The sequence below is a fragment of the Eurosta solidaginis genome, chromosome 4, assembly GCF_040869045.1.
Source record: "Eurosta solidaginis isolate ZX-2024a chromosome 4, ASM4086904v1, whole genome shotgun sequence".
NCBI classification, from domain to species: Eukaryota; Metazoa; Arthropoda; class Insecta; order Diptera; family Tephritidae; genus Eurosta; species Eurosta solidaginis.
Genome location: NC_090322.1, coordinates 256,807,602 through 256,826,234, shown reverse-complemented (window position 1 = coordinate 256,826,234; position 18,633 = coordinate 256,807,602). Strand labels below are relative to the sequence as shown.

The following is an 18,633-nucleotide window of genomic DNA, read 5'->3' as shown; positions in this document are numbered from 1 at the left end:
CATTACATACTCAGTTGAGAGCTATGGTGACAACATAAGGGAAAATAACCATGTAGGAAAATGAACCGAGGGAAACCCTGGAATGTGTTTGTATGACATGTCTATCAAATGAAAGGCACTAAAGAGTATTTTATGAGGGAGTGGGCCATAGTTCTATAGGTGGACGCCATTTAGGGATATCGCCATAAAGGTGGATCAGGGTTGACTCTAGAATTTGTTTGCACGATATGGGTCTCAAATGAAAGGTGTTAATTAGTATTTTAAAAGGGGGTAATCCTTAGTTCCATAATCGACCAAAATGTGGACCAGGGTGACCCAGAACATCATCTGTTCGATACCGCTAATTTATTTATATATGTAATACCTGCCAAGATTGCAAGGATTTTTTATTTCGCACTGCAGAACTTTTTCATTTTCTTCTACTTAATATTGTAGGTGTCACAACCATTTTACAAAGTTTTTTCTAAAGTTATATTTCGCGTCAATAAACCAATCCAATTACCATGTTTCATCCCTTTTTTCGTATTTGGTATAGAATTATGGCATTTTTTTCATTTTTCGTAATTTTCGATATCGAAAAAGTGGGCGTGGTCATAGTAAGATAAAGTGAGTTCAGATAAGTACGTGAACTAAGTTCAGTAAAGATATGTCGATTTTTGCTCAAGTTATCGTGTTAAGGGCCATGCGGAAGGACAGACGGACGACTGTGTATAAAAACTGGGCGTGGCTTCAACCGATTTCGCCCATTTTCATAGAAAACAGTTAACGTCATAAAATCTATGCCCCTACCAAATTTCAAAAGGATTGGTAAATTTTTGTTCGACTTATGGCATTAAAAGTATCCTAGACAAATTAAATGAAAAAGGGCGGAGCCACGCCCATTTTGAAATTTCCTTTTATTTTTGTATTTTGTTGCACCATATCATTACTGGAGTTGAATGTTGACATAATTTACTTATATACTGTAAAGATATAAAATTTTTTGTTAAAATTTTACTTTAAAAAATTTTGTTTTAAAAGTGGGCGTGGTCCTTCTCCGATTTTGCTAATTTTTATTAAGCGTACATATAGTAATAGGAGTAACGTTCCTGCCAAATTTCATCATGATATCTTCAACGACTGCCAAATTACAGCTTGCAAAAGTTTTAAATTACCTTCTTTTAAAAGGGGGCGGTGCCACGCCCATTGTCCAAAATTTTACTAATTTTCTATTCTGCGTTATAAGTTCAACCCACCTACCAAGTTTCATCGCTTTATCTATCTTTGGTAATGAATTATCGCACTTTTTCGGTTTTTCGAAATTTTCGATATCGAAAAAGTGGGCGTGGTTATAGTCCGATATCGTTCATTTTAAATAGCGATCTGAGATGAGGAACCTACATACCAAATTTCATCAAGATGCCCCAAAATCTACTCAAGTTATGGTGTTAACGGACGGAATGACGGACGGACGGACATGGCTCAATAAAATTTTTTTTCGATCCTGATGATTTTGATATATGGAAGTCTATATCTATCTCGATTCCTTTATACCTGTACAACCAACCGTTATCCAATCAAACTTAATATACTCTGTGAGCTCTGCTCAACTGAGTATAAAAATTCAAAAAAACCAACGATTTCTGTTACCTTTTTATACTCAGTTGAGCAGAGCTCACAGAGTATATTAACTTTGATTGGATAACGGTTGGTTGTACAGTTATGAAGGAATCGAGATAGATATAGACTTCCATATATCAAAATCATCAGGATCGAAAAAAAATTTGATCCGTCTGTCCGTCCGTCCTTTAACACGATAACTTGAGTAAATTTTGAGTTATCTTGATGAAATTTGGTATGCAGGTTCCTGAGCACTCATCTTATATCGCTATTTAAAATGAACGATATCGGACTATAACCACGCCCACTTTTTCGGTATCGAAAATTTCGAAAAACCGAAAAAGTGAGATAATTCATTACCAAAAACGTATAAAGCGATGAAACTTGGTAGATGAGTTGAACTTATGACGCAGAAAATTAGTAAAATTTTGGACAATGGGCGTGGCATCGCCCACTTTTAAAAGAAGGTAATTTAAAACTTTTACAAGTTGCAATTTGCCAGTCGTTGAAGATATCATGATGAAATTTGGCAAGAACGTTACTCCTATTACTGTATTACTATATGTATGCTTAATAAAAATTAGCAAAATCGGAGAACGACCACGCCCACTTAAAAAAAAAATTTTTTTAAAAGTAAAATTTTAACAAAAAATTTAATATCTTTACAGTATATAAGTAAATTATGCCAACATTCAACTCCAGTAATGATATGGTGTAACAAAATACAAAAATAAAAGAAAATTTCAAAAAGGGCGTGGCTACGCCCTTTTTCATTTCATTTGTCTAGGATACTTTTAATGCCATAAGTCGAACAAAAATTAACCAATCCTTGTGAAATTTGGTAGGGGCTTAGACTCTAGGACGGTAACTTATTTCTGTGAAAAAGGGCGAAATCGGTTAAAGCTACGCCCAGTTTTTATACACAGTCGACCGTCTGTCCTTCCGCTCGGCCGTTAACACGATAACTTGAGTAAAAATCGATATATCTTTACTAAAGTCAGTTCACGTACTTATCCGAACTCACTTTGAATTGATATAAAAAATGGCTGAAATCCGACAATGACCACGCCTACTTTTTCGATATCGAAAATTACGAAAAATTTCAAAAATTCCATAATTCTATACCAAATACGAAAAAAGGGATGAAACATGGTAATTGGATTGGTTTATTGACGAAAAATATAACTTAGGAAAAAACTTTGTAAAATGGGTGTGACACCTACCATATTAAGTAGAAGGAAATGAAAGAGTTCTTCATGGCAGGAATACTGTCCGTGGTATTACATATATAAATAAATTATCGGTACCCAACAGATGATGTTCTGGGTCACCCTGGTCCACATTTTCGTCGATATCTCGAAAACGCCTTCACATATACAACTAAGGGCCACTTCCTTTTAAAACCCTCATTAATATCTGTACTGTGATACCCATATCGTACAAATACATTCTAGAGACACCCCTGGTCCATCTTTATGGCGATATCTCGAAAAGGCGTCCACCTATAGAACTAAGCCCCATTCCCTTTTAAAATACTCATTAACACCTTTCATTTGATACCCTTATTGTACAAACAAATTCTAGAGTCAACCCTGATCCACCTTTATGGCGATATCCCTAAATGGCGTCCACCTATAGATCTATGGCCCCCTCCCTCATAAAATACTCTTTAATGCCTTTCATTTGATACACATGTCATACAAACACATTCCAGGGTTACCATCGGTTCATTTTCCTACATGGTTACTTTCCCTTACGTTGTCACCATAGCTCTCTACTGAGTATGTAATGTTCGGTTACACCCGAACTTAACCTTCCTTACTTGATTTTATTATTATCATTACCATTATTGCTTTGGCAAGGACCCTGTAAGAACACAGTCGGTTAAATGCCAGGGATTTCAGTGACTTTATTTATGAGTTTCTTTGTATGGGATTTGCAATTATATTTGAGCCCAAGTCATCTTTTTCTCTTGTGTTGTGTATTCTCTTTTGCTTCAGCTTATTTTCAATTGGAATATGTTATTTTTAACATTTTATTGCCTTCATATGCATTGCTGAATCTGGTTTTTATGTCTTGTGTCTTTTAGAGAAGATAGAGATAAAACAGATATTAAAATTACTTGGGTACTACTATTTTTAACACGAGAAATATATACGAAGATTTTTTTGAGCATTTTCTCATGATGTGGATACATAGCGTTTGACTTTGTCACTACACAAAGTTTTGGCTTTTTACTTCAAATTGGTCACTAAATTGTCTCCTAGTGCATAACTTTTGTTTTAGAAATAAGTAAGTTAAACTTAACAGTAAATTTAAATCAATCAAAAGCAATCTAACTGCAATGAGTGTAACCGTGGAAAACCCCATTTCAGTAATGTAAAAAAGTTTTTCTGTGATTTATAAATAAAATTCTTAAATTTTTTTTTATTTTCTAATTTTATTGCTTTATTTTTAAATAACTTAAAATCAGAATAATTAAATTTAAAAATAGAAACCTAAAATTTGAAAACTAACATAAGATGAAGTGTATTTAAACATAAAAAAAAACAACATATTATTGTCCACGATAAGTAATATTTGTCGTAATTCTGAGAAACTGTGCTGTTTTTTATACTAATTATTTTCATAAAGTGTTATTTTTCACCTTTTGTTTTCGAATTTTATAAACTTTTTTCATCTTGTTAATCTGCGAAGTTGTTTAGTTCAAGCCTCGCAATTGTGTTTCTTAAATATTGTGTAAGCTATGTATAATTGCTATAACTTGACTAGTTATCATGTGTGATAATTTTAACTTGACTAAATATTTATGTATGTATTAAAAAAAATTCATAAGCACTTAATTGCACAACGCATTTAGAGCAACAACAATACAAATTTTAAACAAACCCCGTTTCAGGCGATGCGGCTAACACAGCATTTTGTGGCATCAATTTTCAACAATTTTTTTTGCTTTTCCCCCTTAAAATGCCATACTTGTACGCCGCCCACCGCCGCCGCCACCAGCTCCTCCTAACCTCGGTCCACCACGCGGCAGTCCACTATGCGAAACGCTGCGACCCATTCGCGCCTCACTACCACGCCGTTCACGCGCTTTCCTCAACAGATCGCTCGTGCTCGGCCGGCGGCTATCACTCGTGCTGGACGTACCGCTGCGCTTACCCGACATAATGTCCGACGTCGAGGAGCGTCGCATATTAACATCAATAGGATATGGCGACAAATAATATGGTGACGACGAACTGGCTTGCGAACGCGAACACATGTCATAGCGATTGATATGCAACAATTGCGAACTCGAACGATTCTCATCCTCATGTGAGCTATTGCGACGCGATGAATACGATGATTGTGGATAGTCGAGTAAGAGATTTTCAGCCTCCTCCGGATCGACCGTTTCAATTTTCAAATAGGGTGGTATACGATTTGCCATAGTTTGGCCTTCTCCACGTTGTGCGGTCGGTGTATTGAAGAGTAAGCCACTGCCGTTGGCATTGTCTGTAATATTTGAGTCACCAACTCTTCCACTTCCACTATCTTCAATGCATCCACCGCCACCCCCAACACCACCATCACCACCTCCAAGCGAAGACGATTGTGACTGCGAATGCTTGTTACCGTTACGTAAACCGGAGTACAACGATTTTATATGAAAATCGAATGATTTAAAATTGAGCAGTGAGCGGCGTTTTTGTGTTTTAGGCTCACTCTCAGGCATATCGTTAGTGAGCAACACCGTGCCGTTGTTGTTGGTTGGTGTGGTGGCTGTTGTAATAGCGGTTGTTGTTGTACTTAAAGTAGTTGTTGTATTGTTGTTGTTAATCGAATCTATTTGTATAATTGTGGTTGCACTATCTAAGCGAGTTGTTGTTGTGGTGTTTGCCTGCGTTGCAGATATCGCTGCTATTGATGCAGCATCTAAATCGTAAATATTTTGTGTGTTATCGACTAAACTACTAACGGTATTATTGAATAATAAACTTTTATTGGTTGTAGGTTTAAATAAAATTGAAGTACGTGGCTGTTGTTGCTGCAGTTGTTGTGGCTCCTGCTGCTGTAATTGTTGGTCTGTGTATTGTACATGCTGTTGTTGTTGCTGTAGTAATAGCAGTTGTCGTCGTTGTTGCTGCTGGCATTGTTGTTGCAATTGTAATTCATGTTTGCTTATTGTTGTTGTCATTGTTGTACTACTTAAACTAGTTTTACTACTAATCGCTTTCAAAAATTTATTATCGTTATCTAAGGACCCCTTTTGTCACTGAATAACACAAAAACCCTGCTTTGATGCATCCTTCGCATCGGCCTCTTCACAGAATGCCTCCTCCTCATTTTTCGGTGACTCTGCCCCACAAGGGCCACCGCCACTGAGGCTAGGTGGTCCCTGAGGGCAGGCTGATTGTCACCGAAGTGCGAGTGTCGATATCATTGGCGGCCGCACCGGTTTATTCTCTAATATGCGCTCGAGTTCCATCATGACGCTGGTTGAGAGGCGTGGCAGTAGCTGTAAAGATAAAGGAAAGCATTTAAGAAAATACATATACTTGAATTATGCTTCGATCGCTTGACACGGATTTCGGAAATCGCTATTGCCAAAACTTTTGCTACGAAAACTTTAAAGATGAGAGCCTTAAAATATGCAATGAACAGCCCTTAAAAGTGTGAATAGGTCCTAATTGTGTGACTGTCATTTAGCGGCTGCGGTATTAAAATTCATGCTGGCTATAGGACGATGGTTTTCTGTATAAAGCATGGTTCGCACGAGTACAAAGGTCCGATGAAAAAGTGTGTGCTCTAAATTTTGTTCGCATACCTTTGAGTTAACCGAAGGAAAAGCTTAGTTAGGTTCGGTGGCCGCTGACTAGTTAAAAGGCTGCTCGTTCGCTCTACAATCGGGATAGTACCTGAACGTGCACCAGTGTAACCTATTCATATTCGGCAAGCGACTGTCACTTTACCAAACTCCAACAAACTGATGACTTTTTTGTCAGTAAGAGTAGGCCCCTTTATATTAACCTGAGAATGAACCTAAATATCTCAAGTCTGAGAATGCATTACCTTATAAAATTAGTGAAATGTTTTGCCTTCGTGTTTAAGTGACAGCGATTTCCAAAATACAGCAGCTGGTCACTCACCTGCAATGATTGCAAACTCTGATGTAATTGCTCAGCTGACGTTGCGCCTAAAAGTAGACATTGAACTGCTTCATGCTTGAGCGACCAAGCAATTGAGAGCTGGGTGGGGCTGCAACCTAATTTCTCGGCAAGCGCTGCCAAATCACGTAAACGATCGCAATGACGACGTCCCTCATCGACACGGTCTTTGCCCCAGCTACCTTGTGGCGATAAGGCCGCCTGCAAAAGAAAAAGAAAACAATTCATTAGTTAATCCGTTTGAAGGACATATGCAACTTACGTTTCGGTTTATCTCGTCCTCTGTCCACGAATAACTTTGACTTTTTGTTTTGAACGAACCCTTGGGCAAAAATAGTTTTTCACCATTTTGCGTATCTGCTAAGGCCATCGACAATGGACCCCAAGCCATTAGACCCACACCAATCTTATTATACATTTCGGGTAAATAAAGTTCACACTTCTCACGACAAAACATATGATATTCAGATTGTTCGACAATCGGTGTTATACAATTGAACTGGCGGCAGTTAGTGTAGGCTTCCATTATCTCAACATGTGACCAACGTGCTGTACCCCAATACATAGCCCAACCTTGTTGTATGACATAGTTCATGGCGCGTACAACTTCTATGCGAGTAGGAGGTAAATATAGATTATTATTTTTGATTGTGTACTAACACCGATAGAGCTCACCTTCCATGGGACACATTGGATCGGCTTTGTGTATAATCACAATGTCTATATATTGCAATTGCAAACGTTGCAAACTCGCCTTGACACATTCGATAATGTGTTTGCGTGAAAGGCCTCGTTCATCGGATCTGTGGGAGAAATTAAAAAAAAAAGGTATAAAGGTTAGGAAGTCACATCATAAACGCGGGGAAAAATAGTAAACTAGAAATTGCGTTTGATTGTCCCCAATAGACCGCAGTCCTTTATAGCAGTTTTATATTTCGGGATGTATCAGTTCGGTTTTTTCTTTGTCGGCGTCTCTAATATCGACGACCTTTCTGTTTACAATGAGCTCCCGGTAGATGTTGATAGGTCGTCACCTTAAAGTGGGTAGCTGCTAATGCTGACGATTAAATATTATTGAACTCTGAACGAAGGATTTGGCGGCATTTCGCAAGACGGTAATATGGCAGGTGTTTACCTCCAGGTGTAGTAGATAAGGTATAATTCGAAGATGAATGGGAGGAGGACTTAGACATTACACAAAACGCTCTAAAATAGAAAGGCGCCCGGGCGGTACTAGAAGCATCCGCAGTAAAATGAGCCCTTCGATTTTCTGACTCTTGCAGTGTCTTCCAGTCGGAGGTCAATGGCGAAGAGAAGGCTAAGGTAGCTATCAGTCAACCGTGGGTCAAGTATGCTGGCTTACTATGGGGACGGAGAAGATGAGGGCGAACGGGGAGTAGCCAAAAACTGATGAGACACCCAGCGGCCATATTAAGCAGCAGTGATAATTAGTTCGATGATAGTTGGATGGCAGCATGAGGAATGAGGGAAGATTTGAACACTTTGGACAAACTATAGCGGAAGTAGGTGCACAGCTAAGGCGCCCGAAGACCGTAGTAAGAAGTGGGTGTGATAGGACGGAGATAGTTGGAAGGAACAATGATAGCGGGCGGCCAATAGTCATAGCTGTAGTCAAGCATCGGGACGGCAAGATGTTGGCGGTAGTACCATAGCGTTCGGGGCAGGATTGTAATAGCGAGTGGTATGGGAAGCGCAATAGGTGAGAGGTGGTATGCTAGCTGAATAGCGGTGCAACTAGCGACGATGGTGATGGAACGGTGTTCGGTGTTAGAAGGTTGTTGTATCAGAAACAACTTCGCAGGGTGATCTCTGGGCTGACCGGAAGTCTATTGTTATTTTGTACCTTCTGTACGGAACCGAAGGAAGAACTGTAAGGTCAATGGAAGATGTTGAGGTCAATCTGTCCGGTAACTTAGAATCCACGGGGGTGATAAGTGTCAATATAGTTCCCTTCCGTTAGATTCCTGAGATATCTGTTAAGTTTTCTTCATGCACAAGTCGTTCAAAGTTCGTAAATAAAAAAACATGTACGCGGCTCAGAGATTTCTATTAAAAAAAATTTTCAAATACTTACTTAGTACTCCAGTAAACTTTTGTGGTAATCACATATGCGGTTCTCTTCCAACCGGTGCGCTGCAAAATCTTTCCAATTTCCGTCTCTGAATGCGCCTCAGAGATATCAAACATATTTATGCCACTCTCAATAGCCAGGCGTAATATTGCTTCGGCTTGTTCGTCACTAACGCCAGGCGAAAAAACGGGCCAAGTACCCAAACCGACGTTGGAAACGCGCAAGCCGCTCTTGCCAAGATTCTTGTAGCGCAAACCAGGTGTTGGTGCGGAGCCATGACGTAGCGGTAATGCTGGATTCGAACCCAAACTTATCGAACGGCCTTCACAGCATTTGCGGGAATGGGAGGAAATGTAGAAAGTATAATTTAGTAAATTAAACGAAATATTAGAGCTAAGAACTGAACGATTAAAGTAGCGACATTGACGTGCAAAACGGATGATAGCGACCAATTACGAGCAGCGATTACAGCGGCGTGCAATTATAAATAAGTGATTTTTTTTACGTATTTAATTGGTATTTGTGTAAAAAAAAATTGTGCACGGTTTAAAAGTTTAAATATTATGCGTGAAAGATATCTGGAATTCATTGTACAACTTAAAACTTGGTACACAGTTCTTAGTAGCTCCACAATGTTTTACTTGTGATGTTGTCTTGGTCGCAACGGGTTAATAGGCATAGAATATGCTCGCGGTCAGGCATATCTATCATAAGAGGCGACATAAGTCCAAATGCCGTAAACGGGTTGTACGCTATGCTTGGGACCTGCCAAACCCCAAAAATTTTAAAAATATAATAGCAGTTCTCGAATGAGATCTCCTGAGTTTAGCAAACGGTAAAAGGACTATAATTTTGAGGGCTGTATCTGCAATATCCGAACCCTTTCTAAGGAGGGTACCGGCGCTCGACTGTTTGATGTCTTCATAAAGAACCACTATCAAAACCGCCATACATGAAACTCGAAGCATGCGGAAACGCAAGAGGGTAAGCTAAAAAAAGTGAAAGTGCTTGATAAGTTAAATGCTAAGAAGTCCTTGATTCAAGCGCTAATATATCACAGCAATCCCTACGAGGAAATGGCTATCGAAATCTGTAGAAAGATAGCTGCATACACTGTTGCCATCCTTCGATTTAGCAATATGATTAAGCAATGGGATTAAGATGACAACAGGACCAACAGCTGATCCCAACGTAGTATGTATCGCATGTAGTGGGAAGTCAGAGAATCTGCTAAACCTGAAAATGTCTTCCAGCAGTAGACATCGTAGATGTAACTATTTTGGGGAGTTTACCAATTTAGCTAACTCGCATATTTTGAGTGTGATCTTCGAAAAATGGTTGAACGCTGGAAACGGAGAATAATTCTTGCCAACCGACTTGAGTAAGCAACTGAAAAGAAAAGTCCTCTTTCCACAAACAAAAATCACACTCAAGTTACGCATGTTAATACCTGGAAATCATGAAGGCTGTAGAGAAAGGATGAGAAGGCTTGGAGTGTTCCAAAGAAAAGTTCTCTGGCAAGTTTATGGCCCTGTGTTATGTTATGCGGCCAAAAAAGTGTTTCAATCGACACCGTCATTTGGCAGAGGCAGGTGGAGACTTTACCTTCCCTTTTATGCTCCTATTCGGCGCCAGTTATCGCGAAACAAGAATAGCCTACGTTGTGAACAGGCCAAAATCGCTGAGGCAGTTAAGCGCCATTTAATGATGATGATGTGCGCCTTGATTCGTAGCCAACACGGCCGTGTAAGCTCACTTGGACCTCTTTCGACTCTCTTTCAAAGATCTTAGATGCCTAGTTCCGGCAAAAGCTGCACAGTCAAGCATGGAATGTCTCAATGATTCCACTTAGTCATCCTCCATATAGCTGCAGCAAGATGGGGTTTTCAGTACGTTAGGTCGTACCGCATTTACTCGGAATGGGCAGTGACCAATTAAAATCCTAATCATCATTGCTAGATGAGCCTTTGAAAAAAAAAGTTAAGGAGTTAAGGAGTAACAAAAGCTCTGAACCTAAATTAGGTCTGTCCCTTTTGGTCGTCCAAAAAAATCTGGTAGCACTATGGTCATTACTGAAATATGGTGAAGAGATCAATTTTAGAACTTTACTCGTGTTACATTGGCATCCAATGTGTTAAGGAAAGTTAAAGGAATTAACCAGATTCTTAATACTAACAACCGTTCCAAAAAAATTATACTGATTACTGAGTGGAATATCACCTTAACCCGCCTGCCGTTTCAAAAACGCCTTTCTCAGAATTTTTTGTTATAAATGCCCCAGCTAATGCCAATCACCCCTATTATGGTTGTCAATAGTGAGAAAATTAGTGTCGATGCTCATGAATTGGTATCGGCGTTGTCAAAGTCGATAAGTAGTGACAGGTGTTGATGCTTTTTTTGGTATCGGCTAAAACAATATTGAAGTTGCGTTGACGTGACGTCACGCAAAATTTGCCAACATAGTTTTTGGTTTACGGAATTCCGTTATTAAAAATTCGTAAAATAAGCTTTATTTATTCATATAAACACACGTTATTTCTTTATTTCTAATTAAATTTCAGAAAATAGTAAAAATAATCAACAGCACCCAATTCACGGAGTTTGTTGCAAAATTGGAAAAGAATCCAACCCTTGCCAAAGGGGTTTAACAGGGGGGCACAACAAATTTTAAATAAATTCGTTATATTTTGCCCGGAATGGAGAATTGCCCTGCAAAAATCGTTGAATCATGCGGTCGACTGGTGTCGCACTGGAGTACTCTGATGTAATGCTGAGCTGGAGTATATGGTCCAGTCCTAGGACATCGCAATGTTAATTAGACCATATTTTTTGTATGAATTGTAGTTAATTTTCGAGCACTCACTTGGTCCGCAGCGAGTACTCCATACATGCATGCATGGAGTAATTATAGTACAAACTTCCTATCTGGCAAATTTAAAATGTCAGACATTTGACGCATCTCTTTTCTTTGGGGAAGTAACATCTCCTTGCACTCGTCATCACTCGAAGTTTCACTGTCCGATACGGAAAACATTTTAAATCAGAAAGTTTACACTAATTACCGAATAACCACTGAACAAATTGTAAATAAACAATTGTCAAAAGTAAAGGGATCATAGCTTTTCTATAAAATTATCGATAACACATCAACGTCAATATATTGTTTTAGTAAGTACCCATTCCGCATTGACGTGACGTTGATGACGATACGAAGTGATTGATGGTCGAAGTTCATAACCATAATAACGGTGAATATGTATTGAGCTGGGGTTCAGATAAGGCGTTTTTGAGACAGAGCGTTCTTTAGAAGAATTCTGAGATATGGTGCTTTTAAAACAAGTTCTGAAATGGGGCGTTATTCAAAAGTTTTCTGAAATAGAGCGTTTTCGAAACGGAAGTCAGATAGGCTGACACTCCAGAAGTCGATATATTACAGATAAATTTCGCACACAAAGTTTCTTACTCAAAAATATACACAAATTTGTGGTCATGAAAAATAACAGCTTATGCTTTTCAGTATCGTTGTCGATGAAATCTTGTGGTAGATTAAAATAAGGCAAAATATCACATTTTGCGTATGTCAAATCACGGTGTTATTTCTTGTGACTTATGTTAAATTAGGCTTTTATTCCTTATGAACACAGTATTGTGTAAACATTACGTAGGTGTATCGACAAAAATTAATTATTTAAAATTAAAAATAAAAATCTAACACAGCATTGAGCATAAAATTTAATTTAAATTTGAAATTTGATTATGTTTACATAACTCATATTTAATGTGCATATCGATGCACATCGAATTAAAATACAAATTACATAACCTCAAATGTCATGAATTGACATGAATTTTTAATAAACTTTACCTAGAACGAGGGTTGAGCTACATTCATTGAATGTTTTTGGATTGACAAAGACATTTACAATAAACGAAATCTAAATATTTAAACAACACGAACATTATTGATTAATTAATAATGATTAAATGGTTTAATGATTGAACGAATGAATGAGCTAAATATTGAGAATCAACAAACAAATTCATTTGACATGAACACAAAACCAAAAACAAAAACAAATTTTTCAAATATGTATCTTTTAGATATTAACAGAGCTGGGTGAATGCAATTACAATAATCGATGATTGATAGAGATTATTATTTACTTAAGACTGCAGTAAGAGTGTTTTCAAGTCTTTAAAAAGATTCTTAAAGTAATTAAATTTTTAAAATTTCATGACATGGAAATGAAAGTTTAATTATAGTGAATTAAGTCATACAAACATTTATTCAAGTTATTTTATAAGGAATAAGAAAAAATAGGTTATTAGTTTTGAAACTATTTTCAGAGAAACGAAACATTCGAAATGACAGGTTCTGGTAATTGATCAATTAAGAGTAATTCCATTCAACTCATGGGGGACTTCTAGTTCTGTAATATAATGACGGAAAAAATGTTCATACAATTGGGTATATTTTTGTTTCACATTTTGTTTTCATTTCACACCTTCACATAATTGCTGCCCAGCTCTACTTTCAAAACCGAAAAATTCGACAAATCTACTCCTTTTTCGAAAAGATACTTGAGCATTACTTGTTAAAACACAAGTTTACATACAAAAAACTCATGGAAACTAAATGAGAACACTAATTATAATTAGAACACAAGTACAAGCGGCAAAAAATTGGTAGTGAGAAATTCGATACCGAAATCAAGATGACCTCCCGTACCACTGAACTCCTCCATACAATCAAGTGACGCAATTGGGGCCCGGCACCTGTAATTGTAAAGGGAAAACAGCAAAATAACCATGTTAGTAAATATTTGATGAATTATAATAAACAAACTATAATTTATTTTGCGGAAGTGGATTTAAGTTGAAAGTTGACTTGAAGTACGGTGACTCATAAACATTTATTTAAATACAAAAAATCATTTGACTTCCGATATGTAGCGAGGAGGGTAGAAATAGTATTTTATAAAAACCTTAAAAATTAAATCAACTTACCATAATGTACTGTACTGTACCCCACTGTGGTGCATTTTCCCTCCGTATGGTAGTGTACTTTAGTGTACGAGTATTGCACTGTACCGTGTCGTAGTGTATTGTTCTAATGTACTGTACTGTACAAAACCGTAGTATAATGTACTGTATTGTACCGGAGTGTATGCCAGAGAGTCACTGTGCGTTAAGTCAAAACAAATCATGTAAGTGAAGTTAAGTACCAAGGGCGATTAAAAAAGAGTATACCCAGTCGACAGATCAGATTGTGTAGGTCGAAAAGCAATACACTTTAAAATTCTGGCGGTAGCTCGTTAGTATGCCATCCTAAACACTTCGTCAAGCATCCACAGGATCGCGATCAGTAAAATTCTGCTGACCAGAGCTGTAAATACGATTTTGAAGAGTATGCAATGGGCTCAAAATGTAGGTTGCCTGCCACCTTAGTAAAAAGGTTAACACCTTTCCGAAACATCCACCCAAACCATGGTGGTGCTGAGATAAAGGAAGACCAACAGTACAAATTAGTACTAAAGCCAACCAAAACGAAAGAAAAAAGCGACGAAGCGATGTTCATGTCCCCTGGTCAAGGGGACATGTTTTCACCCTCTGAATCTTTGAGCAGGACAAATAGACGACTCCCCTAAGAGTTCATCGGGACGTACAACCACCGAAACGAAGAATCAGAGCGAGCTGCTGGAATACGCGTTATCAGTAATGCACGAGAATTAGGAAGTTATCCTCGAGCAGACGGCCGTGTCCAAAGATGTAAAGAACAGCACAACTCTGATCGAAGAGGCCGCATCGGTTTTTTAACATGCCAACCTAATAAAACCGCATTGCGTTTTCTTAGCGCACAGAAACAACCGGCGTTTTTTGCCTTAACCGAAATAAGTATGCGTTGCGATAATGTAAAACATGTATGCAAACGTCAAATCTAAATGTCACGCAGAACAAAAATTGGAAATCGAGTTAGGTTTTCACGCAGCAAATTCAATGACTTGCGTGCGTTTATATTAGGTTGGCATGTAAGGGTCTAAATTACAGGGGAGTGCAGCGCATTGGGCAAAAAGCAAGAGGAAATGAATGATTTGGATTGTTTGAAAAACAAAATCTTGTGACGTACTTACAGAAACAGCGCACTGCAATAACCATACGCGATAGAAAAGGTTGAAGAAATCTAATAGCTTGTCACGAGCATAGGGTAGCGAGTATTAGGCACTAACTTAGACTGCCTTACAACTGAGATAGCAGTCTAAGACGCTTTCAGAAAAAAGGTTGGATAAGAAGATACCACGCAGCGAACCAAAGAGAACAAAAAAGTGGCGGTTATCGAAGTAGACGAGAATCTTGGTAACGTCCTACTGAAAAGGGGTAAAGTTCCTATCGGCTGTGTACAGTGCAGAATTAAACTGCGAGCGAATATGCAACCTTGCTTTAGGTGTCTCCGCTGAGGAAACCCGAAGACTGAGTGCAAGGGTACGGACATGAGTGGCGCCCACTAGAAGTGCGAGCAAAATTGCCTTTGTAGTCTACGGTTGATTTTTTGTAGATGTCCTTGAAGTAAATACTTTAAAAAAAATAATTCCATATCACTATTGACTACCCTAATAGTCGTTGGAGAAAACACATCAAATACATATTTAATATGCTGAGCGCTTGCAAAGCAAGAAATGAAATAATAATCCAGCAATTATCCACTTGTACTTTCCAGCAGTTGGTGGGGTTGGACTTCATTGCAATTGGTTTCGCACGCAAAAACTGCACAACACGCACGCAAGCCATGAACGGTTAATCCGTCAAACGATTAAAATTTCAGACTTTGCGACCTTCGTCGTGAATTTTAAACGGAAATTTTATATATGTTTTTTTTTTTGCCAGCCTCACCCCCATTTCCACCCTCACACAACATTTTCGCATTCGCTGATAGCGCTCACAAAATGCCCATCGGTTAGAAGTTACAATAATGGTCCGGGTAGAAAATTTAATATTTTGATTAACTTTTTACTCACCTGCCCATATACACGCATACATAAGTGTGTTGTAATATTTAAAAGAATTATTGAGTGCTTTGGCGTAAATGAATACTTCGAGTGGTCAGTGCAACTGCTCAACTGATTGGCGAGCAGTTATTGTGGTAATTTGTTTAAATGTACTTTTGGAATTCTTCTTCATAAAAAAAATATATTAATAAATTGTTCTTGTCTTAACAGTCACAGATCGTAATTTAGTGCATCAATTGGACATTTGTTTGGAGATCAGATGACGGCTGGGTAATGCCGCCATTTTATTTTGTCGCTGATACCGTAGATTCTGCGCCATAGCCGCCTTCAACGCAATGTGTTAGCGCAATCGTGCTAAATGCTTTTTTGGAGTGGTTCAATAGTTTGCTTACATAAATCACTTTTTGATACGTTATTGGCAATGCTGATTTCAAAATTTGGAGCAGTCTCATAATCCACGGACTCAGGATTGCACCGACGGCAGCAATTATCCCACACTTCCACTAGGTGATATTTTTGTCTATTGTGAAAGCTCTCGTTGAGTGTTGGGTGGAGGCACATTCGTCGAAAAAGGTATTTCTAAATAAGATTTCATTAAATCACCTGCTTTTCCATTTGAACTTCAGTAGAAGATAAAAATCCATATTCCGTACCTCCGCCAGGCTACCGATAAACCGTGCCTCTAGAAATATTGTATGCAGTTCTGAACATTAACTGATAAAGTGACAGCTACAGCAGCTCGTTGGCATCTGTGCAATAGCATGCTCCTCTCAAAGAAGCTCGTAAGTACTCTTAATACAGACTTGTTTGGTTTGGTTGGAAGTTTGTAACTGTCCGAGCCATACGTAGCTATAACGATCTTGAGAGCTAACAATCGTCATGGTTGTTCTACAGCAAGTGCGTTGTCCTATTGTATTCCTCAGTTTTTCTCGAAAGATACCTCAGTGGAGGTCATGCGAATTTATTCATCTTGTTTATATACACATTGGAAACATTCTTGCTCATTGTATCAGCAACTGTATTCCCAATCTACCTCTCCTTTCACGCATGATATTCGATTTTGTTAAACTAGGTTTTAGTACCTTTAAGGCAACCTGACTGTCAACGTATATCGAAGACCGTTAAGGCTTTAGTGTCCTGGAGCAGTATTGCGGTTTCTTCTAAGTTATAGAGCTCGACTGATATACCTGTAGATGCTGCGAGAAAAGCCCAGTCCGAGCGTCCTTTTCCACTTTTGAGACGTCTGTGTAGACTATAAAGTCTACGACATAAATAAGATAATCATTCGTCTTTCATTTTGTTACTTTGACTATGTCAAAACTGCACAAGTAGAAGCTTTTCGTTTCAATTTTGAAACAGCTAATTTTGTTTTGCTGACTCCTTTCTAAAAACAGTTTATGTGCTTTGCCATTTTTGTTGTTTAAATTTGTTGATGCACACAGAGAAAAATACACTCACATACATATGACTTTGTATGCATTAGATTTTGTAGTGTGTGTACTTATGTTTGCCCAAGCGACATGTGAATTTTACAGTTCAAGATATTCGTTTTTGCCCCAGTTTACATTAACTTATACACGCTCAACTACTTTCATGCTAGCATGATTTGCATAAAGCTTGTTTAAGGAATCATTTAAATGGATTTTGTGGCAAAATCTTGTTTTTATATAGTTTAACAATCTAATTGCTAGGCGATAGCTTTTTGCTTGTTAAACTTTGAAGCACGAGAATATTATTCGTAATTGGTGATACTTTGCACCCAAACAGGAGAAGAGAAAAAGGATCTATTGTGGTGTGTTCATGCTGGGTGCTAGCTGTGAGCGAAGCTATGAAGCTGCGATGCTAACCTCGAGTCATGAAGTACTACTTTTTAAAATCATTGCCCTCTTCTTCTTCTAAATGAGCAAGAAATTGTTCAACGCGGGTGCACAAAAAAATAAGATCTATAACTAATCGGGAAGTATGTAAATTTTGAACTGATACTAACCTAATTACAGCGAGTTTCTCTAAAGGGCATTAAAAAACATAATAATATAGTACAATCACTGTTACTGCCGCTCATCTCTGCGAACAAACCAACAAAATAGTGAAAGCACAATGGTACAGTCTGTAAGCAAATTTTTACTGTTGTCAGCAAAAGTAGTTCATAACGGTAACAGCGCTGGCATTGATGACATCGTTTTAATTTACATTTTAAATTTCTGTTGCAGAAGGCTCAAGCAATGGCAGAGTGCGTAGATTCTACATACATATAAAGCAGCGAACAGAAAAATAACAGTTGCAATTTTTAGCAAATTTCCATTTTAAGAAAAAACTTGTAAGAATTTTGAAATTGAAACCAAGGTGGTTTTTAAAAATATTAGGCGAAATATTTTTTCCAGTCTCAAGATATGCTGATATAAGCCATGGTCTCGTATGAAACGAGTTGAGGTCAATCAGCAGTCGAGCAGATCAAGGCTATCGTTCATATGTTATCCATTTGTTTAGACGCCGTGCACACAAATATAGAAGGAAAGAAACTTGTTGATGATATGATGAGGAACGGCTCCGAAATGGATAAAACGAGGTAGACCACTCCCTATGTCGTCCATTGGGCTATGCCCGCAGAAAAAAGAAGGAATACACTATTAGTTTTAGAAACATATTGTGAATCAACTAGAACGATTGTGAGGTCTAAAGGTTCTTCTGGCGATGTTTGGATAGGAAGCGAGCATCGTTATGAAATCTTTAGTTAGAATACCCTGCACCGAATGGCACTAGTTCCGAACTAGCGCACAACTATCGAACT

General features: G+C 38.1%; 2 protein-coding genes across 6 annotated transcripts in view; both read right to left on the bottom strand.

Annotated features, from left to right (window-relative positions):
- Positions 1-3,435: 3,435 nt before the first annotated feature.
- Positions 3,436-5,783, bottom strand: LOC137251363 (probable serine/threonine-protein kinase MARK-A). The gene has a single exon (XM_067785806.1). The coding sequence runs from the start codon at positions 5,777-5,779 to the stop codon at positions 4,562-4,564; it is 1,218 nt and encodes a 405-aa protein (XP_067641907.1). The 5' UTR covers positions 5,780-5,783; the 3' UTR covers positions 3,436-4,561.
- A 181-nt stretch (positions 5,784-5,964) lies between these two features.
- The window catches only part of Hk (Hyperkinetic), a 232,227-nt gene continuing 219,558 nt past the window's right edge, over positions 5,965-18,633 (bottom strand). For 3 of the 5 annotated variants that reach the window (XM_067785796.1, XM_067785799.1, XM_067785801.1), the window contains 6 exons: positions 13,547-13,617; positions 8,845-9,163; positions 7,425-7,552; positions 7,012-7,358; positions 6,732-6,950; positions 5,965-6,100 (listed from right to left, as the gene is read on the bottom strand). In XM_067785796.1, the coding sequence (XP_067641897.1) occupies positions 5,999-6,100; positions 6,732-6,950; positions 7,012-7,358; positions 7,425-7,552; positions 8,845-9,163; positions 13,547-13,617 (1,186 nt within the window). In that variant the 3' untranslated portion in view covers positions 5,965-5,998. The remainder of the gene's footprint in view (positions 6,101-6,731; positions 6,951-7,011; positions 7,359-7,424; positions 7,553-8,844; positions 9,164-13,546; positions 13,618-18,633) is intronic. The other 2 variants (XM_067785798.1, XM_067785800.1) reach the window with 2 other exon arrangements.

Bases quoted from the DNA above. Each gene is read 5' to 3' on its own strand.
- LOC137251363 (XM_067785806.1), bottom strand. From the start codon at position 5,779: ATGACAACAACAATAAGCAAACATGAATTACAATTGCAACAACAATGC.